This window comes from Pleurodeles waltl, chromosome 2_1 (assembly GCF_031143425.1).
Source record: "Pleurodeles waltl isolate 20211129_DDA chromosome 2_1, aPleWal1.hap1.20221129, whole genome shotgun sequence".
Classification (NCBI taxonomy): Eukaryota; Metazoa; Chordata; class Amphibia; order Caudata; family Salamandridae; genus Pleurodeles; species Pleurodeles waltl.
Genome location: NC_090438.1, coordinates 582,806,218 through 582,829,327, shown reverse-complemented (window position 1 = coordinate 582,829,327; position 23,110 = coordinate 582,806,218). Strand labels below are relative to the sequence as shown.

Below are 23,110 nucleotides of genomic sequence, written 5' to 3'. Positions count from 1 at the left end.
TATGTTCTACCTGAAAAACGTTATGTTAGTCTGTTGTTTTTCTGCATTCAAAGGTGTAGAGAAAAATACATAGAATCTTGGCATGAAAAACTTTCAAAAGTGCATACATTTTTTGTGTGGCTATTGAACAATAATTATGAGTAAGCTATTACCTACACTTGTAACCTCCGATGCCTGATTTTTTTGCAAATTCCTCTGTGGAAGAGTTATTGCAAATTAGAACTCCTAAATATGTATTTGAAGACACATCTTCCAATGACTAATTATTAACAGGCCAATCAAAATGTTTTGACGCTAGTAAATACCCCAAAATCATAATCTTCGATTTTGAAACATTAATTAGTAGGCACATGTGTACCAAATGTCTTTGAAAACAATTATGTATTTTTTTGTCAAAAGGACAATTACATCCATGGACTTTAATGGGTCCATATTTTTACCAATCAGCATTAATACATATTCTATGTATTGTTTGATATCAACAATGTAAAATTAAAACAAAAGGATGCCAGTACACAGCACTGCTTTAATACATTTTCCACAGATGTAGTCGTTGGTGGTGCCACAAAGGACCCTCACTCAGGTGTTATAATGGAAAAGGATCAACACAGCCAGTATTACTGAAGGAATGTTCCATTCAGAAATGTAAACAGTAACGAAGGCCATTCTACTTGATCAAAAATGGAGAATAGTTCAATAAATGTAAGAAACAGTTTCATTTATTCTTCAGAAAATTATATTTTTCTTTTATTAAATTGAAACTTAGAAGGTTATCAATTGTTGCTCTTCCTGGGCAGACACCTAATTGTAAAAAAAGGAATTAGATTGTTGTCTGCCATCCAGTCGGAGAGCATCAAGTAAGATTTTTACAAATAATTTTCCTACATAGTCAAACAAATACTGAGTGGAAATTCTGGGACTGTTTTCAATTTCATTTCTTATAAATTGGAAGTACTAAATAACTTTTCCAAGATGAAAGAATAGTTGAGGATTCAAAACAATTCTTGAATAGTGATTTGCCCAGGACCCTGCTGGGAGATTGAGTCCTAACATGCAAAATGGTGCCCTAAGGCCCTGCACCTTTGGCTGCTGTTAGAGTGTAATCTCTCCTCTTCAAGATAAAACTATATACTAGGGACATATATGCTAAATGGGTATTAGCCAAATGTACATATATTATAGAGGTCAAAGTACATACACTGGGCTCTGGTCGGCCAGTGCCCCAGTGTTCAGAGTCCGAAACCTGCATTAAGTCTAGCAAAAACTGGGAACAAAATGTGAGGGTTTTCCTGCAAAAAAAAGTATTTTCTCAAAATATTTATATAGGTACACTAGCTGGATCTTCTACTACTGGCTCTTGGCTACAGTCGATATGCTTAATAATATTTTCCTCAGTGAATCAAAGTTATTCTGGATCTGATTCCATCCACAACTGAGATGGTAACCTAGTAAATGGGGGATCAATCAAGGTGACCTTACATAAATTTTAGAAATATTCACATCATATTGTTTCCCCCACAAACAACAGCATTTTCTGGGGCTACTACTCTATTCATGAAGACACTTAAAACCAAAACTGCTGCATATTTCTTTTGGTTAAGGTGTTCAGCGTTTGATGCTGAGCTTGGGTTACTGTCCGTATTCTTACTTGCTTATCAGTAGAAGTGAAAGGGAAGTGTAGTACGTTTTTATACCTTGGTGGAATTCCCGTAACATTAGGTGCATTAATCATATCACAAAATTTTGAAATTAAGCTAGCAAATCCCTGGATGCCAAGGACAGCCAAATTTATGTCAAAAAAAGGTAGTTAGTTAATTAATGAGTCAGATTTACACGTGTACTGTGGTCCAATGTTATAACAAGGTTTTTATGGAGGAAATGTTCTCCTTCCCTTTGTGCTAACTTAACTGTAGAGAACGTTCTTAAGCTCAAAAACATTTTGATGGAACTGTGATCACTCATACTCTCTGTTCTGAAATAAAAAAAGCTAATTTAATTAACAGGCTCACAGGACAGCAAAACAATCGCTAGTAGAGTTGCCCGACCCTTGAGCCCAGGTAGATTAAGCTGGTGGGTAACCCCTGACATATCCATTCATAATGCCAAGATGAAGGATCTGATTTTGAGTTTGATGGCTATCCCAAATGCCATATTACGATTCCATTATATCCTATGGAAAGCATAATATGGCAGATGGGATATCCTTCACGTTTGTGACTCAGTAACTTGTCCTCCAAATTCTAAATCAGGCCCTAAGTCTCAATGCCCAGTTTTGCAAAACTGTACTTCTAATATGTGTTAGGCTGTTACATAACACAGAGGAATCACAGAGGCATGGGACTAGGACTAGAGATATCAATCTGATCCAGGTTTTAGTTCCTCGTCTTCATTGTGTGACAACTGTGTTGCCTGTTTCAAAACAGACCCATTTCTGCTAATAATCACAGGAGTCTTAGTTGAAGTAAAATTACATCCAGGGGGACCAGGGAACTAGTCCAGTACAGTTAGATGGTTACTTTTCATCATCTTTTGTGTCAGAGACTCAGTAGAATTAAAAACACAATTCTCCAAAGGAATCAGAAAAGAGTCAAGAGAGGAATGTTTCTGATATTTGAGGGAGAGATATCTTATACAATTGCCTTGTTCTCAAAGTTCTGCCATGAGAGGGATATAGATCCATGTTTAAAAGGGTTTTCTAAGTAGAGGACTGAGGTCCAAAACAAAACAAATCAGACACACCCCATACCTGTCCTACTGCCAGCTCGCAATAACATCTGACCACCATCAAGTACTTACAACCTCAGAACTCCGAATACCATAAGGCACTTTATCAATCATTTACAATAAATTACTAAGGATATCAATTGCAATGGCACAACATTTAAAATAGTCTCTGGCTCACCACCAGTAAATATCGCAGTGCAGCATAAACTTACTAGTCACTAATAGTCCAGTCGTAGTAAGCAAAAGTAGGACAGTTGGCAGCAACTGTTGAAAATGCTAGGCTGCATTTAAAGGATGAGCAGAAGTGAACAGAGAAACTGCACTAATGTACTAAGGCCATCACGTTTATATGAAGGCAGAGGATTCAATCTACACAACACAGTACTGGCTCAACTCTACTCGGCATGCTGGAGCCACACGCTGCACTGTTGCTACCTTGCCGTTATGACCTAGTTCACCATTCAGTGCGTCATAGTAAAAGGCAAACCTGATGCCCAGCAACAGCGATATCCTAAGTCCAGGTGCTCCAGTTCCAAATTGTTGAGCCCAACCCTTGCCCTAACCATATTGACATGAATTTGGTGTGTCTGACATACACAGCTGATGTAGAATAAATGTTATTGTTACTTTGACCTTATAGTAATCATCTATACGTGCCAATCTTAGCATTTGTTATTTGAAACTCTAACATGTTAATTGTAGAGTGGTGCATTGAAAGCATATATTAAAGTGCATTCACTGTAGTAGTGATTTTAAGTGATGTGGTATAGCACTAAAACTTTGCTTGTAATCAATTCATTCAATTTCATGTGATTCCTTATGTTAATGAACAGTTTGCACTAAAATGATAATGAATTTCTAAGAATAAATGTTTTAAATGATACATGCAAATGTCGAAAATGCCGTTCTGCTTTATAGCTAATGGGATGTATTAACAGAAATAATTTGTTTTAAATCTACTGTAACATGAACACTGACAAAGATTATTAATGAAGAACTCATAATTTTGAATGTTGCGTGAGACAAATGAATGTGCCATTTTAATTCACTTTACTTAGCTTATGTGAGGCCTGAAAGGCTCTGTTTCCTGACATGCAAAAATATGTTTAGTCATTCTTGCTAACGTATCATTCTTTTCAGATTTCATTCTTATGAAATGCTAGCTTGGAAATAGACGTCCTATTGTATTACACATAGTGAGCCTGAGAAAATAACCTCAAGCCATGTTCATTGAGGAACTGTGGAAATGGACTGTACACAATTGTTTTAAACCATACAGATGAGCTAAGATGGATGTCTTTCCCATGTCGGAAGTGGGAATTTTTTCTGATGTTTCAAATGACTGCCCCATGATGAACTTTGCTAGGACAGTTACACCTTCTGATTCATGTGGAGTGATGGATGAGCGAATCATCTTGCACTCTGGACTTTATTATAACATTCCCCAGTGCAATCAGCGACATTCTTCTGCATTCTTTTTGCCCTTCCTTTCAGGAGTGGATCCCCTTATGAGAGGTACAGACCCCTCTACCCATATCCTTCTTTTTCAATGATTTGCTGAGACTTAAACATTTTTCCCCTGACCCAAAGGGAAGACTTTTGACCGAGCTTCTGAAATGCTGATGCTTTCCCTTTTTGCCAATTCTGGTTAGTCACTTTTTGCCCCAGATGTAATTTTTCCATATTCTTTTTGTCCTTTTACTTTTTACTTATTGTCCTCATGTGTTCTAACCCAGCACATACCAAATTGAAACTTGCAAATGCTGCAGGAATTTCCCTTTGCCCTAGCTAGCTAAACTAGATGATTTTTAAATTGCCTTAAAGCTTAAAATAACTGGACATTGCTTGTTTTCAACCCATCACATTATCTTGCTAATGTTTTGTATTGCTATTGTTGAGTGTTTAGTTCTTTTGATGTTAGTTCACTTTAATCTTTTCCATCGCCTTGGTCAACCCACAGTGATTCTATATCTTTGTAATATGTTTTGGGAATAATTTACGTCAATTTGAGCCTAAACCTGTAATGAAACGCGTAACTTTATTTCCGATTGAAGTTTTCCATATATGGTCAAAGGCAAGCCCATATCGGATTCACAGCATGTCAACAGAAGGTGGAGTAAGATAAAGCACACAAAAGCGTGGAGTGCTGGAGTAAAAAAGACTTCTTTAAGGTGGGAGGACACAAACGGCCACGTCTGTGGTCTCAACACAACTGCACATGAGGAGGAGCAATCTTGACCCTTTGACTTACGCGGATGTTTACAGTTGCCCTATTAGATGGGTATCCAGTGTTATCAACCTTGGAAGCATAAAAGGCTAAGTCGACCTGCTAGGATGTGAAAGTGTGACAACAAGATCGAACACATGTGGACATAGCAAATGCATTAGTCCATTCAGCCACCATACTCCTCTTAGAATAATGACCAGCATTAACACTGAGCCTGGAGCTATCATGGCCATCAAATAAACAGTTCTTGGTTGAAATTATCTCTGTAAAGTAAAATGCACTCAACATGAATAATTCATATAAAAAAATAATGTGCCCCAGGGAAATGCTCTCAGGACACTGTGCCATGCAGACATATGTACCCACAAAAAAGTGCAAGACAAAAATTGAGAAAAATACCAGTTTGATTTGCCAGTGAATACTCAGATTAGTCTGTCAGACAACTTTACCTTTATGTGAACTATACAGGTACCACAGCAAGTACCTCGACAAATGAACTACTTTGACAGCCAATTAATGTACATCATTGTTGCTACCTAACATTTTGTTTATGTACTTGATGGTGAGAATATATTAAATTTTAGTTCAGATGTTGCATTTGCTGTGTTTTCTTCACATGCTACCTGCTCTTCTAGCCTATGGTGTCAGGGTTTCATACTGTTGATGGTTTTCATAGCTGCCTCTACAATGCTTCCTACATTTGTGTTCAATATTATGACTTAGTCCTCAATAGTGAAGGCATTGCTCTTTTTCAGCACCTCACTTAAGACAATTATTGAGTACTTTCAGTGTACCACTAGGTGCTCTCATTGAATGCATTTTGGAAGGCCCTTGCTATATTACCTCCTGTGCACCCACAAACCATATTATAGAAGTGTCCTTGGGCGCAAACACAGGCACAATCTACGTCCCAGTTGCAGTTGTGTGTTATCTGTAAAATCTGTGCTGTAGCATTTTCAAACTCTGTGTCTTGGGGTCAAAACACTTGTGCCTCGGAGACCTGATCCTATACATAAATGGTAGTCTTTAAGGCATAGGTTTCAATTGCATATTATGCTACATGTTAATTAACTGTACGCCCACACAGCATAACAAAGGGTTTACAGTGCAATGCTATAATCTGACGGGGGGCCTTTTCCTGTATTTGCTGTAACCAACTCCGTATGCCCAAGAGGGAAGCAATGGCGAAGTGAGAGGGCCATCGACCTGGAGCAGCGTGCAGCGGTGAATGAGATGCAAGTCATTACTTGCGGAGGAAGAGCAACAATTCAACTACCTAAGAATCCAGGAAGACCCAAGAACTGTCGCCAGATTCAGGGAGGCTTACAATATAGGCAGAGGAGCATATGGATGCCTCTACCATAGCATCCAGTCTTCTTCTCATCGCCAGGGAGGCAGATGCGTGCCAGGGCACTCCGATCCTCTACTCCAGGGAGAAAGGTTAAGACTACATACTAGGCCGCCAATATTGGGCTTGCTCTGACTGACACGCTACAGAGCGGAGGCACTTTCACTTTCTCAAAGCCATCACAGAACTTCTAAGACTTGAATTCATTAGCGGGCCTAATTAGAATGTCTACTTGCATAAATAGGGCATAACCTCAAACCTTTTACAAGGAAGTATAACTCAAGAACTGATCCAAGGAAAGCCAGTGTGCCTGCCTTGATGGTGTATATTATTTGTACACAAAACAAATGTGTGGTTGTACAGGAACGCCAGTGCACCACCCATGTAATCCTTACCTGATGCACAGTAACGCAAGACAGCACAATGCGTTGCCTTGCGTTCGTTTTGAAAGTTTTTTTTAATGTATTTATTTTTACAAAGCCAAGCAAAAACTATCCTATGAGCCTAGTTCCTCTTTGTATGCGTGCTGCAAAATGCAGCATACACGCAAAGAGGAAATAATAAGGAGAAATAAAGATATTTCGCTTTGTTACACCAACCTCAGATAGACTCACCAGTTTGGTGCAAACATGGACAGATGCTTGGGAACGCCCAAGCACCACCTTTTTAATGTCTAACTGATGTAAGGTAACGCAAAGCATGGCAATGCGTTGCTTTGCGTTAGTTTCTTTTTCTCAAAGCCACACAAACAGGATTTGTGTGGCACTGTAAATCCTAAAATAGATTTTGCATCAGTGCTGTGCAAGAAAAGTGAAGCAACCCTGACTCAAAATATGGGCTTAACTCAGATATCATTTTTTTTTTTTTTAACTCTGCCGCAAAGAAATTGGCAACAAGAAGAAAACTGAAAGTAAATCTGTTCTGCTTAATTGGTTGCAAAAGCCTGAATTATAAAACATCTCATGTGGCTAGGGCACCTGCTGCAGAAATCTGTGTGTTCCCAGTCAATCTGAGTGAATAATAATGGTAAGATAACTCTGCAGAGTAAAGCACTTGCTGGAAAGATTTGTGTTTTGTCTAGCCCCAGTTTTGTCTCAAAGTAGCATAGAGGGTTAATGTGCCTCCTGCAAAGCACATCTTGTAACATGCAGAGGAAAGATTGTATTTTATGTAGATAGGTAAGCGGGTTACTGCTTTGAACACAGAGATCCTTATGATGCAATGCAGTTGCATTGTAATCCCCCTCATATAGCACAGTGAGCTATGAAGGGTGATATATGACTTCTACACGTGGTAACCCCGCTGTCATATGTAACATAACCTGTACATTGATTTAGAAACACACATGATTTATTGCATATGTAATGTGTATCTGTGACGTAAAGTGCTCTGACACCCTGCACTAGGATCAGTAGTGCTATAAAAGAAAAAATAGTGGTATTTAATGTGATATTTTAACACCTTTTCAGGGGTAGTAAGAGCTACATAAATGGTATTTATTTTGTGTAAATACTGGGAACGACCAACACATCTGACAGTCTTACAGTGCATGCATATTTCCTATACAGGCTCAACAATCAAAAGCGTGCTTCTCCTTAGAATGTGTCAAGTACTAACAAGATGTGTACCCTTGTTCCCCTCCACTATATCTGCATCTAGATGTGAGGCACCAGACTCCTCCCAGCCCAGAGAAATGGACAAAAGAAGTCCTGATGACACCTCAAGTTCGACCTTTGTTGTTGACCCAGCTGGTGGCTAAAAAAAGGTGTCCTCCCGCCTGCACGTTGTTGCAGATTGAAAGCAGACAACCTGCGGACGCTGCTGAATGTGTCCCAATTTTTTAAAATTACACCGGGATGAATTCAGCATATTTTACGATAAGGTCCAACTTCTTGGCAAGGTGGATGACCTCCACCCTTTGAAAATTGTGGGTGGACGCCAGCCACCTGCGTGTACCCCCCAACTTGTGCCCTGGTATACACCAAATACAAAGAGTAATTAAGGGCCGGATTTAGCAGGTGGCCCGCCATCCATCTGGGTGTCGAAAGACATTTTGCAGGCCATTCTGACAGGCTACCCCTGCCAAGTAGAGATCAACACCACCCCAGCAATGATCTGTGCACCTAAAAGGGAAATGCAATTACAGCAGATCCTCTGAAGGAACCTAATGTTTGGAGGAGGGTCATTCGCAAAACGTTTTCTTTTCTAAAAACAACTAACTCATGACAGATGATCCCTATGACCCGGGGGTTTATTCTCTGGGTGAGGAGGTCATTCATTTTGTTTTTCTGTTCCATCTCCAATAGGTTTTGCCTGCCGGTGACTGGAAGAAGCAAGCATTGGCAGAGCGACTAGATCTCGCCTATATAAGAGGTATTGGCTTTGCAAATGTGTTTTAGCCATGTTGTACACCAGCCTGGCTGTGGTTCAGCATGACTAAACGTCAGCGGCATGAAGAAGAGTGGCGTGGAGTGTCGTACAGTGGAATGGTTAAGAGTGGAGTAGACAATTGTAGAATGGAGTGGCAGAGAATGTTGTGCATTGGAGTGGCATTGTATGAAGTCGTTTAGAGTGGTATACACTGGAGTGACAGACCAGAGTGGGCTAGTGTAGAGTGCATTGGAGTAGAGTGTTGCAGAGTATAGTGGTGTAGAGTGCAGTGGCATTGAATTCAGTGACTTACAATGAAGTGTTGTAGGGTGCAGTGGCGTGGAGTGGTGTAGAGTTGAGTGATGCAGAGGGCAGTGGCACAGAGTAGAGTCAAGTAGCATAGAGTGCAGTGGCTTAGAGTGGTGCACAGAAGAGAAGCATAGAGTGGTGCAGAGTAGAGTATGGTCCCATACAGTGCAGTGGCAAAGACTGCAGTGGCTTAGAGTGGAGTAGTGTGAAGGAGAGGGGTTTAGAGAGCAGTGGTCATAGAGTACAGTGATACGGAGTAGAGTGCACTGGCATAGAGTACAGTGACAGAGCAGTTGTGGAGAGTGTATCTGCGTAGAGTGCAGTGGTTAGAAGTAGAGTGGCATGGAATGCAGTGGCACTGAGCAGAGTGGTGCAGAGTAGCGACAGAGTGCAGTGGCCTACAGTAGATTGTTTCAGAGTAGAGTGAAGTGGTGTAGAGTTGAGTGATGCAGGATATAGTGCCATTGTGTAGGGTGGCATAGAGTGTAATGGTATACAGTAAAGTGGTCTAGAGTGCAGTGGTGTAGAGTAGATTAGAGTGGCATACAGTGCATTGGCATAATTGCAGTGGCACAGAGTGCAGTGTTGCAGAGTGGTGTAGAGTACAGTGGCGTAAAGTGGAGCTGTGCAGACGAAATTAGTGTGGCCTAGACTGTAGTGCGAGGGGGGAAAGTGCAGTGCTGAAGAGGGACGAAGAGTGATGAAGAGTGCATTGCCACAGAGTAGAGTGGTACAGGGTAGAGTAGAGAGGTGTGGAGTGGAGTATAGTGCAGTGGTATGGTGTGGTGCAGAATAGACTGCAGTCATGTGGAGTGGTGCAGACTACAGTGCAGTGGTGTGTAGTGGTGCAGAGTACAGTGAAGTGGTGAAGAGCGGAGTATTCATGGTGTGGTAGCACACTGCTTTCACAGAAAATACATTTTCAATTGAAATTACCATTACATTTGCACATACATTGTTTTACTAACAAAACTATACAGTGCACAGACAAAAATGTATGGAAATTGCATCAACTAATTTAATGATTCGTTTTGATCATATTAAAGCATTTGTTTCTAACAGGCTTCAGAAACAACAAAAAATGTGTGTAATTTGTGCGTTCCTAATTCTGATATATTCTGAAATACTTACACAGTTCATAAAACTCTCTCATACCCCCAACTATCCAGCAGGATTGTCACATATATCCTATCACCTTAAAGTCAGAGAAAGAAGGGTAAACAAGCGCCCTTGGCATACAGCGCACGCCATTTAACTTGATCTTTGAACGTACAACAAATGTGACAAGATAAGAACAAAAATTACAGCCCTTTTTACAAAAAGGCACTACTAAGGATTCTGTGAACAAGTTTTTTTGTCAAGGGAAGGACCGAACTCGAGCTGGCCAGCCTAAAACAAATACAGCCACCAAATGGAAAGCAAGAAAATGTGAGTTACAAACCACAGAGGCAGTTGCAAGCAACCGGCAGAATGCATTCCTAGGTCAACTTTCTGAATGAGCTGAAGATGTCTTTAGCAAACCAGACAGCTGTCTGGTAGGCTGCGACCTAAAAAGGGCATCAGACGACGCTCCACCCTTCATAAGGTGGGCAGTGTGATTCCCTTTCTCTGCCAGCCAGCGCTCCCTCAGGCCATAAGTGGAAGCTTTTGGGCGATGGAGCCAACAGGGGCACAGTCAAGGCAAAGCTGATAGTTCGTCCAACTCTAAATAGGGCGGGCGGCAGAGTATGGCTGACAGGATGCTTCATCACACATCTGACCGAGAACCCTGTCTGCTAAACTCTAAATCAGGCCCTTAGTGCCTTTGTGCAGCGGTACAGGTTTATGGTACCCAACTGTGGCTTCATACGCACACTGCTGAAGGAGCTGCGGATGCCACTGCTTCGTGGCTCTAGGCATATGGACGGTGTCCAGGTGGGATGCAATCTCCTTTGTACAGGATTTCTAAAACAGGTTAGGTTCTAAAAGCCGAGAAATGTTATCAGCGTGAACAATATCTATTGTTGTACTGTTCCCTTCATGCCCAATAGAGCACCGTTCTGGGGTGTACTCACCTTGCCTTGCCTGCAGGCAGGTAAGGTTTTCAAGTGTTTGGAATGTCTCTTGTTCCCTACATGTGTTCTCTACGAACTGTCGCTTATAGAATTCGCCTTGGAGTTTGACAACCGGTGATAATTCGGGCCCAGGCTTTAATTTATTACCTTACTTTACAGTGCAAGCTTTTGTCTGCGGTTGTGTGGATTAAATCACACAGATAAAGCATTTTCTCAAAATAACGTATTTCCCCGTTCATGCCACCTAATTGATTTGACCAGGCAATGTGCACATTCCAGATTCTGATGCGCATGTCTGTAAACCAAGGCAGCTGGGTTTAAACTGAAACCGTTGGGCATCGAGGGGGGCCACTTCGTCATCGGGGGAGCTGCAACATTTTTGGATGATTTAATTTGGTCATTACATATTACAGGTAATTACATAATATATAAATTCTAAGCATCATGGCATGAGCAGGACACTTTAATTATTTGCCTGGAAAACCTTCTGTTGTGATGGTTCTTCCTTCAAATGAGTAACAGCGGACATCTTCACTGGTTTCTCCTCTTTATTAGCAAGCTGCATACATATGGAACAGGTCCTTTCCTATCCTCCACCGTCAACCGCCTCCGTTCCTCTCCCAGAACATAGAACCTTTTGACCTCATCATTCTAGCGTCAAGGCGAATGCCATGACGCAGTACATTCCAACACAACACATCCCCCTTCCTTAATAATAATTTTAAAAAACAAGATAAGAATAAATCCTAAAAAGAAATACAAATAGTGAGAAAAACAACATGGGATTAAAACTGAACACTTATACGCTTAATCTAATACAAAATCCTTTAACCACACTGGTAATTCTCTTCTTCTCTTAATAGTGTCCAAGATCTGGTTATGTTCCAACACTTGCGAATCTCGTTGTGACTCTTGTTCCCCCTGAACATGTTCCCCTGCACCACCAAGTCCTTCCATTTCGTCACCCCCACCTGCTCCTTCAGTTAATTCATTATAAGAACCTTCGGATATACTACAACCACTGTCACTCAAAATTGGCGTGCCTGACCCATTTATCTTATCATCATCCATTCCAAAGGGATCACTCACCTTATCATCCAGATTCTCCAGATTCTCTCCCCCATGCTCTTCTGAACACAAGGCAATTCGTTTCAAATTCCACACTTTCCTACTTTGCAACTTTACTGCATTGTGTAACACTTCTTTTACTTGTTCCGGCTCAAAATATTGGCTCTCACCTTTCACCACCTTGAAGGTTTTTTTTAACTCTTACCCAGTCTCCAGCCTTAATCTGAGTTTCTTTCGCACTATGTGCCTTATCAAAATATGACTTGCTTCTATCTTGCGTTCTTTCCATCCGCTTACGTACACCACTCAAAGACCAAAAATCTATTCCACTTTTATATAACCATGCAGGATTAAATTAGCATCTAGGTTTCCTACCTCTCATGGCAACAAATGGACTAATACCAGTAGCCTCATTCTCTGTCACCCTATACGCCCAGACTTCCAAACTGCAGTATGCCAATCGTTGCTTTCTCATGCTTTCTCATTGCCGCTTGAATAACTCCCTTTAACACTCTGTTAAATCTCTCAACACAACCGTTCCCACTCGGATTGTACAATGAAGTGGTCTTGTGCGATAAACCAACTCTTTCAAAATACACTTTAGCACTGTTCGAAATGAAATGTACTCCATTGTCACTTAAGAGCAAAGCAGGAATACCTTCAGAACAAAATGTTTGATCCAAACATTCCAAAACAGATGCAGTATCAACCTTCTTGACTACCCTAACCACCGGCCATTTGGAAAAAAGATCCATGATGACCACCAAGTACTCCTGCTGTTCTCCATTAGGTCCCATTAGGTCTATGGCCACACATTCCCAAGGTACTACTGGAACTAACTTCTGATCCATAGCTGGTCTCAAAGTGTGCAAAGTCTTATCAGCAGACAAACGCATATGACAATTATGCACAAATCTCTCCACCGCCCTATCATCTCCTGTCCACCAAAAATATTCCTTGACAATTGTTTTAGTTCGCACTATCCCAAAATGACCCTCATGCCAAAATTCTATGATGCTTTCACGTAGGTTCTTGGGAGGAACAAACCTATTGCCCCTCAAAATCAAAACATTCTCTATGGATAACTCTGTTCTAATCTCCCAAAAATGCCTACACCCTTCTGACAATAAATCCTTCTCGGGCCACCCTTCCCACATATATTTTAGTACACTCTGAAATTCCACATCCTCTTTTGTTCCACTTCCCACCTGCTCTTACTTAAAGCTGGTTTGCCCGAATCAAAAACAAATGCTACCTTAAATTCAGCCCAGGGATCCTCCACACACACTCTTCTAGAGGACACTGCATTCTAGAGAAAAAATCAGCTAACACATTCTTCTTCCCTGGTACATACACCATCTTGTAAATATACTCCCTCATCCTCATAGAAATCCTCGCAATTCTAGCTGACGCCACAACACTGCCCTCAGAAGATAAAAGTTTAATCAATGGTTTATGATCACATTGGATGATAACACTCCTTCCCCACACAAATGAGCAAAATTTTCCAACCCCCATGCACAAGCGAGCGCCTCCCTTTCAATAATAGGCTATTTTGTCCTCTGCTGACGTCAAGGATCTGGACGCAAACAGAATAATGTTCTCCTTGTCACAACCATCCCTGTGTAATAACACTGCACCCAGGCCTTTATCACTTGCATCTGTAGTTAAGTAGCACTGAAGTTGCAGTTCAAAACTGCTCAAATTAGGGACCCTACACAAACTTTCTTTGATACTTCTAAATTCCATATCAAACTCTGAGCTCCATTCAAATTTTGCATTTTTTTTTTTAAGGAGTTGTCTTATGTTGAATACTTTTTCCCAGTAGAGCCTACCCACTTCACTTCTGGGTGAGTAGAGTGCCTATATAAGAGTAGGTCGGATGGAATGTCTGTCGATATTAGTGTACGTCGAGGGGAGTATTAGTAACACTGCTATGTGAGCACTGTGACCGTGTGAGTGCAGGGAGTTCTGTGCCTGTGTCGGTGCAGGACGAGGGGTTTTTGTATGAGTAGCGGGAGCAGTGTGCCTGTGGGAGGGCATGGGTCTGTCTCTGTGAGTAGAGTGAGTTATGCCTCAGAGTGAACAGTGAGCAGTGTATGTTTGTGAGTGCATGGGCATCTGTGAGTGCAGGGGGAGATTTTTGTTTGAATAGAGTGGGTTGTGCCTGTGTGCGTGTGCAGTAAGGAGTGTGCCTGTGTGAGTGCATGGGGCTGTTTGTATGAGTAGAGGTAGCTGTACTTGTGTGAGTGTACAGTATGCTTTGTGCCTGTGTAAGTGCGGGGGTGGGGAGGTCTGTATGACTAGACTGAGTTGTGCCTCTGTGAGTGCACAATAAGCAGTGTGCCTGTGTGAGTGAGAGAGTGTAGAAGGAGGTTTCTGTATGAGTAGAGTGGGTTGTGCCTCAGTGAGTGTACAGTAAGCAGTGTGCCTGTGTAAGTGCGGGGGGGGGGTCTGTATGAGCAGACTGAGTTGTGCCTCTGTGTGTGAACAGTAAGCAGTTTGCCTGTGTGAGTGCAGGGTGCACCACATTTAAAGCAGACCTATGGGCTCTGACAATTATTGTTTGTCTGTGGTGTCGTCTATCCACTTCCTCCTCGGCCCTGTTCCGCTTTCTGCTTTCATAGGGGCTGATCCCTTCCCCTCTTATTTTTAGGGGGTGCTGCCACCCCTCCTCTCCAATGCTGATGTTCGCAGTTACAATTATGGGTGTCGCTGGCCTACCTGCCTGCCCCTTTCCTTCTTACACAGTGCATATAGCTTTCTGCAGTACATTCAGAGACTTTCCTTTGGAATTGCCTGAAGAACAATCTTCTCGTACAGAAGAACAACACTGGAACATTAATGTAGATTCCTTGGCTTTCTCAGTTGTCCTAATCTACTCACTCAAACAAGATTCAGCCATTTCTGTCCTTTACACTCCCCACCTCTCCATATTTACACGGGTCGTACTGGGAATCATCTTTACTTTCACATTAGCCTTGAAACAGCCAAAGGACCACACAGACAGTTAAGACACCTACATACAAGTGTACATTTTTAATTAGGTGGTAGCATAAGGGCTTACAAAAATGTACAAAATAGTATGGTTTAAACAAAAGAGAAAGCAAAAGCATACGGTGTCATGAATGGTCAAGAGTAAGCGATCTGCGTGTTACCTTGAGTTTTTGTAGCTTCCTTGATGATTTTTTGTAGCTCTTTCATTTCGACATCAAGCTCTTCATAGTTTATGTCTCTCGATTCAACTTTAGGGGCTTGGAACAGAGAAGGATCTGTGCCAAGGTAGGAGCACTGAAGGTAGCCATTGTCACTTAGAGTAACAATAACACCTTTTAAGTCCCTGGATCGAAAGAGGGGAAAAAGGTATTTACTTTTAATATAAATAATGTTTTTTAAAACTTAGTGAAACAGTACAGTTACTGTTAACAGAGCTGTTAACTGAGAAATGTTAATTCCTAAGCTTTCAAAGTCAATTATTATAGCACTTAATATTGAGGATAAAAACATATGGCTCTAAAAATAATACTTGCATGGCTTTAGATTTTCTACCTTGGTCTCTCTCTGGTAAACGCTTTACCAAGTAGAAACCTTAGGTCAAAAAGGGGCACGTCATACACTGCAGAACATTTTGTTCACTGTCTCCCACTGGAATCAAAACGTGAATAATGAAAATAAATAAAAAATAGAAAACCTATCACTTCTGAAATGATGTTTGCCCATGATCGTCCGTTCCATAATAACAGGCTGTCAACAGCCATGCCACCTCTCACTAATGACGTTCAGTACTTGCTGCTACCATTGGCTTTGAACAAGGGTTAAAACCTTTAGGACTCTACTCCGTCGAGGCATCGCAGAGTTGGAACACCGTTGCCTACATAAACCTTCTGACCTCACGGAGTTCCTCAGTGGCACTTCAACAGCACTGACTACCTTAACCACATGTGCCATCTAAGCTATATGTGCGTCTCCTGGGCGGAGGCCAGCCGCAAGGATTCAAAATGTTACTGCCGAAGATCTGCCTGTTCGTTCCCAAACCTGGCCCGGCCACGGGCTAACACTCAGCAAGCACTCAAGGAGGAGCATGAGGGAGAGTGGAGGTGGAGAAGGGTTAGCGGAGTCAAAGCTTAAGTTTAAAGGCAATGCGTGTAAAAGAAATGTGTAATTCCACCAAGTAGCAGTGGAACAGGATTGTTAGTTAAAGCATCGCTACACTAACATATGTAGCCAATGAAATACTAAAGTATTAGAACATTGGAAAATTGAGAGATCCATTACAGACAAAGAAGTAGCTCCAGGCATATTATGGCTGGTGTCCAATATTTGACTTTATGTTTCCTTTATGTTTCTCCCCTTTTATTTTAGAACATTCTGCCCTTTGTGGTTGGAATGTTCTAATAGCCCTTCTGCCTCGAGCTAACTGGTTGTTAAAGACAATCTCTTGTTATAGGCTCTCGCCTGCAGCTCGGGCCTATATACAGGTTCAAGGCCTTTAACAACTGGTATAGTCCTCAGCAGAGGGCTAAAAATATATGGTTGAATAAGAAAAAGTGGATAGTTTACTATTTTTACAGCAGTGAAACCATCCACTTAACACATGCTAGACAAACAATGAATCACACATGATAAGTAAAACAAGCAATTATTTACTAGAATGTCTGCTGACTGCGCACTAGCCAATCCTTAAAAATTAATAATAAACACAATCCAAAGGGGTAAGAAAGATGTCTCCCTTGACTGAAGCCTATACAACATTTTTAAGGAAAGCAATCTTTATATTAAATCATGCAACTGGGCTGCAAATAAGGAAACCGAGGCTGTGTACAAGAAGTAAATACTTACTGAGGACTTTGACAAGACATAAGAAAACAAGAATTCCACCAAATACACTGGTAGGAGGCTGCCACACAAGAAAACAGTGCTCTGGAGATGAGCAGATTTTCACGTGTCTGTCCAGTGATAGCAGAGCAAACCTTTTCCATTTGTTTGTTTTTTAATGTGTTTCATTGTAGATACTTGCTTCATCAAGGACATAGATACAAGTAGCAGTGTATGATTTTTACCACCTTTTACTGACAAGATTGCAGAAACGAATATAGGACAGGAGGTTGGGGGTGTGCACGCAATTCCAACAGTACAACACAGCACACGGTTCAGTTGTTTTGTGCATATTAACATCACTTACTGAATCGGCGGCTTTACAAAGAGGCAGCGAGAGTAGGCCAAAAGGCCTCAAGAAAAATCTTTGAGACCTTGACCAGGCCACCCTAGTGGCCATTACAAAAACACACCCACCATCCGTCTCCTGTGCTGATTATTGGCCCATCTCTCTGATTAATGGAGAGACTAAGATCCATGCAACTGTGCTGGCTAACCGAATACAACTGGTCCTAAGGTCTTTAATCCACCCGGACCAATGTGGTTTCATGCCTGCCAGTAGGACAAGGCTTTGCTTGCAGTGCCTGCATGTGGCACTTGCCAAATATCACTCCCTTCCACCTCTGCTGGCCTTACTCCTGATAGACTTTGAGATCGCCTTTAATAGGTGGACTGGAGCTATCTGCTCCGGATGTTGGAGAAGGCGGGGTTCGGGCCCTGTGACGGTCGCCGGGTGCAAGTCTTATACTCTAACCCGACGGCCCATGTACAAATTAATGGGGTGGTCTCTGATGAATTTTCTATCCACTGCAGGACCTGACAGGCCTGCCCCCCTTCCTTTTTTGTGCTGGCCATTGAGCCTCTTGCCAGGCTCCTACATGGTGACGTCCAGATCAGGGGCTGAGAATGACGCACAGGACACGAAGACTGCATCACACTTTACGCTGATGACGTGCTGCTGTATCTTTCAAATCTGACAGACAGTGGGCCTCAATGCCTCTACTTCCAGTGACTTTTTGCAGAGGCTTCTGGCTTGACCGTCAACTGGGCTAAATCACTTCTGGTGCCATTGGTGCCTTCGCAGGACTGTATGGATTGGCAAACAACTATCCCAATCCATTGCCTTCGCTTCCGCTATTTGTGTATCCACATGGCCCTTAACCCAGCCTTGGCCTGGTCGCTTAACATTACTCTGATCACCCACAAGGTCAGAGCAGACTTCCAGAAATATTAATCATTACCCTTGAATCTCATGGGAAGAATAGCATTATACAAGATAATGGTGTTATCTTGTTTTTTGTATCTGCTTCAAAATGTTTACATCAATATTTCTCACCATTGGTTCAGAGAAATTGACTTTTTGGCTATCTCATTTCTTTGATACATCACCAGACCCCCATCTGGCTTTCCACACTTGCCAGGTTGTGTAATACCAAGGGGACTTGGGAATGATCAATTTGTTTTTATACTACCTAGCATCCCATGTTTTGGTTATCTATGGCTGGCTTACTGGGGGTGGTCGGATTCAGCTTATCAGCAGGAGCTCGTCTCATTTGGTTTCCCATGCATTATGGAGCTTCTCTATGGCTGCGCCATTTCCAAGGCCATTCCAGAAGTAACTAGACTGGTGTTTTGTGGGTGGAGAGCTGCACAGCGTCACTCAGGATGGTGGCAGAAAACCACTGAACACACCCCCTTATGGCACGGCACGAGGTTGCGGGAGGCTGCAGCGCTGGAGGGATTCAACTGCTAGGACGCCATAGGCATCACGCTACGCTTTTGGTAGATGTGAGGGCAGGTAAGCGCATGCGCTCCTTTCAGGAACTCCAGCAGACATATGCATTATCTAATACAAAATTCCTGCGTTGTGTCATGCCTTGCGAATGCATATTCTGTGTACCACTTACATCCCAGAGTTCAGCCCCATGAAGGCTAAAGTGACGATGAAAGCCCTGGGAAAGGGGTGGTCTCCCAGAACAACCACACCCTGGTCATTAATGCCCCTGAAACACTACAGTCCCTCAGGGCCCACTGGGAAGGCTGGCTTGGGCCCTATGGATGATGAGGACTAGCGAGTTGCATTGATGGCACCTAGAGTCCATAGGATCTCCTCCAGACTTCGCTCGGTGCAAATGTACTACTTACACTGCGCATATCTTACCCCTATTCGACTACATCGGGCGGGTTTTCTGGCTAGACCTGCGTGTGGCCTTGCTCCCGCACACTGGCTGATTTCTTTCAAATGCTCTGGTCATACCCTGAAATAGCACGCTACTGGGAGACGGTGTCAGCTGAGCTCTCCAAAGTGTTAGACCTCCCATTGGACCTCTCCCCTCCTTTGGTTCTACTAGGGGTTGATGACGGGGTGGAGGCTCCAGGGCGGACAAGCCACGACTTGGCACTGCCCTTGCAGTGGCTAAAAGAGATATGGTAGCCTAACACTGTAAATGTAGAGGCTGGGATTCGACTGGTGTGCCCAACAACAAAAGCTGGTGTACGAGGCACGGGGTTGTCCCACTAAACATGCAAGGATTTAGTAATAAATGGTTTGGTTCTACAGGAATAAGTGATGAGATGCTGTAAATGAACTGTTTTTACAATGACTGTTATTGCCCTATATGATACGTTTAATGTCATATTGATTACAATCTTGATCGTGAGCGGTGCTGGCAGGGGATTTTCAGAATTCCTAAGGTGACTTATTATTCTGCCAATAAAACAATAAAAATGTATTTATCAAAAAGAGCATTGCTTACTAATCAAATGTTGGTAGACAGGTACAGCGGAGTGAGGAACAAAAATAGTTACAAAGGAAATTTCAGCCTTAAGGAACAATACAACGTTCTTTATTATAGCTAACTCTTTAAAACAAATATGTATATTTGAAAGTGAATTTTCTAAAACGTAACTGTTTTAGACTGAATCGGTCTTCAACATTCTAATGTGTAATTCAAGTTAACTACAGTAATTCCAATACATGAGTGTACAAATACCTAATTTGATTGACAAATACAACGCAAATGTGTCATACATCAATGTTTCAATATTTTCACTCAAAAATAATTTGGTGAAGGGGCTTTATGGTTCTCTGCCAAGATGACACATGTATGTACATTATTTAAAAAATACCGTACACGCTGTAGGAAAACTTTTAGCTGCAGAGATATTATGGTTAGAATCCAAAAACTTGACTAGTGAAAATGGCCAAATATGAATGGTTGTTCAATCATTAACTTCGGGTCTCAAAGAAGGGAAAGGCCACATCGGAAATTACCTGTGGCCATGGCTTCTAAATACCATGCGAAGGGCACAGCCTTTGATTATGCTCTACACTGGCAAAATAGAAGGGCAAAGGGCATACAGACCAGGTCTGATGAATGCAGGAGACATCGTCTTCAGCCATACCCGTGTGAAGAGGGCAGAGTATTATGCAGCAAGCCACAGACTAGGACTGTACTCGTTAGATACCCGGTCACTGAGCACACAGGGTAACTAAAATTCTTACCCTATATGTGCAGACTCAATCACTGTAATCCAGCATACACCTCTCTACCAAAAGCCTGCCTCCTTCCACCTTTCCTTTCCTTCCTCCTTCCCAGGTTTATTCTACACTACTGCTGCACCCAGACACTCAACCGAGACCCTCTCTCACCCTGCTAAACATTACTACCCTTCTGTATCGTTCTCCTTTTCTCAAGATACTATATTCACTTCTGAACCCTAAAACGCATCAACCCATTATCACAAATCAGAAAATATATTTCCACCTCCATAGCCGTCTTGTAAACACTCGATGTCTAGAACACCTACACCACGAAATCAGACTTCTCTCTTGCCTCAACGCCATCATGTAAGCCCTTAGCAACTGAATGTGACCTCCCTAAATAAAATGCTCAAACCTCAGTAAGATATATATGCTCGCATCTCTACACACATCCTCCACACATTACTACACACCCAATATCTCTTCCTCATCAAATACCACAAACATTCAGCAAACAATGTTACAGCACAATCCTACATGAGCAGGCCTCTCACGAACTGCAGAATTCAGAGCACTACAGGTAGACCCTTATGCTTCTCCATCACGTCCTTCACACACCCCATCCCCTTTCAAAAAACGTGAACAGAAACTTAAACATCATCACATCCACAGATTTTGCATCACCTCTTCCAAAATACATCAGGACTGAACTTCATTTCAACACAACACCAAAACATAAACCTACCACAAATTCACAAACACAGGCTCACTCATCTTCATCTGCACTTAAGGAGCATACCAAATCTCTTTTCACCCTGCTTTAGCAAAACAGTGATCACCAGAAAAGTCAGGATGGCAACACCAACAGCTCTACCACCTTACTAACCTTTACAATTTCTAAAACAAAAGAGGAAGATTTTTCGTTCAACAATAATGCCAAATCAACGGAGGGCGAAAAGGATAACCTAATTTTGGACTTAGATGATTCCTTCTACAAAAGCAAGCAACCCAATCTAGAACTTTTACTCATCACAGACACATGGCTGGGCAAGGATATGGCACCTTTAATTCATGAAGCTGTCACACCTAGATTTTCAACCAATAGGCACAACCAACTCGGAAAGCATGGAGGCGGATTGGACAGAATCTTTAAGGAAATTCTATCAGTCACCAAAACCTAAGATATTATATAGACATCATCTTCTGCAATTCAGATCTAATCACTATTCAAAGAAACCCTCCAGTGACATGGCCCTACCAATATATTTTTCTTTTTCATACAGGATCCCACAAAAATATCTGCAACGTGTAGGCAGACGTTGGAACAAATAGAACATCAAGAATTTGCAATCTCTTTTAACTACAAAGACACAATTAGAGTCAGTAAATTAAATAGAGAAACATTATGAGTGGATGACCTTGGGCCTCACCTTATTAATCTCAAAGCAAAAATAAAAATAAAGTTCCTCGGATAAAGTGCTAAAAAATATAAAATTACAAATCTCAACACTCCTAGCACAAAATCCAAGAGCTCTCGGGACAAATTTGTCAACCCAGACACAACAGGATGTACAAATCCCACATAAAAAATGGCATAACAATTCCCAAACACCCAACCAAATAACTCCATAAAAGTCTACTGGAATGTCATAAGCCAGAAAGCAGTCATGAGTCTGATTCCATCTCTCAAAGTTTCTGCAATAATTTAGCGACTCATCACAGAACTAAAGCGGGCACACTGAACTCCTATCAAGAAATCCAGTTGTCACCCACCTCACAATCAAAAACATTCAAGGCCCAAGAAATATCTCCATGTTTCGCATACTTTCATTAAATTACAATGACAGAATTCAGGGTCATGTAAAAGCTGTGATCTGGCTTGCTGTCCCATCTGAACTTTGCCTTCCACAAATTTTTAATAAGATTTTTCTCTCAACATCGGCAGCTATCCAAGTCAGACCTACAGTCAATAACTCCCTATATTCAGATGTTTTTAAAAAGACTTAAAGAAAGCATACATATGCCCATGAAACAAAAAATGTAATTTGGGCCCGCCCGACCCTAAAACATAAGACTAATCTTTAACTGACCTTTCCATTGCAGGCCTGCGTAAAGAGCAGCATTTTTTCAAATCACAAAAATCTTAGAAGAAAATTACTTGATCTTAGACTATTAAAGGGCACTCTGTCCATAAAAAGGCACTGAATCAACTCTAATTGCAGTTTGGGACCACGAAAAAAAAACACATTCAACAAAATAGCGTAGCTGTCTTACTAATTTTAGATCTCCTTGAAACATTTAAAGTAGTACACCACAAAACCTTAATCCTTAAACTTAACCAAATCGGCATTTAGGACATCACTCTTGCTTGAATTTCATTATACTTACACAATAAAACTAACATGCTACATAGCTCTCTTTTCAAATGTATACATTATAATATAAAGACAGGAGTCCACAAGGTTCTACCATGTTACCCATCTTCTTAAAAATTTACTCGTAACCATTACCAGAGGTGATCAACAGCTTTGAACTTACCATTTACAATTAAGTTGATGACACACAGATAATTATCACATTTGAAAAGCCAAAGGACATAGGAATATCAAAACCTGCTTCATAGCCAAAGGTCAATGGATGATTTTAAATCA

General features: G+C 41.6%; 1 protein-coding gene across 4 annotated transcripts in view; it reads right to left on the bottom strand.

Annotated features, from left to right (window-relative positions):
- BBS9 (Bardet-Biedl syndrome 9) overlaps window positions 1-23,110 on the bottom strand; it is a 1,749,160-nt gene that overhangs the window by 1,241,585 nt on the left and 484,465 nt on the right. For all 4 annotated transcript variants that reach the window (XM_069215484.1, XM_069215483.1, XM_069215485.1 and 1 more), the window contains exon 10: window positions 15,259-15,440. In XM_069215484.1, coding sequence (XP_069071585.1) covers window positions 15,259-15,440 — 182 coding nt within the window. The remainder of the gene's footprint in view (window positions 1-15,258; window positions 15,441-23,110) is intronic.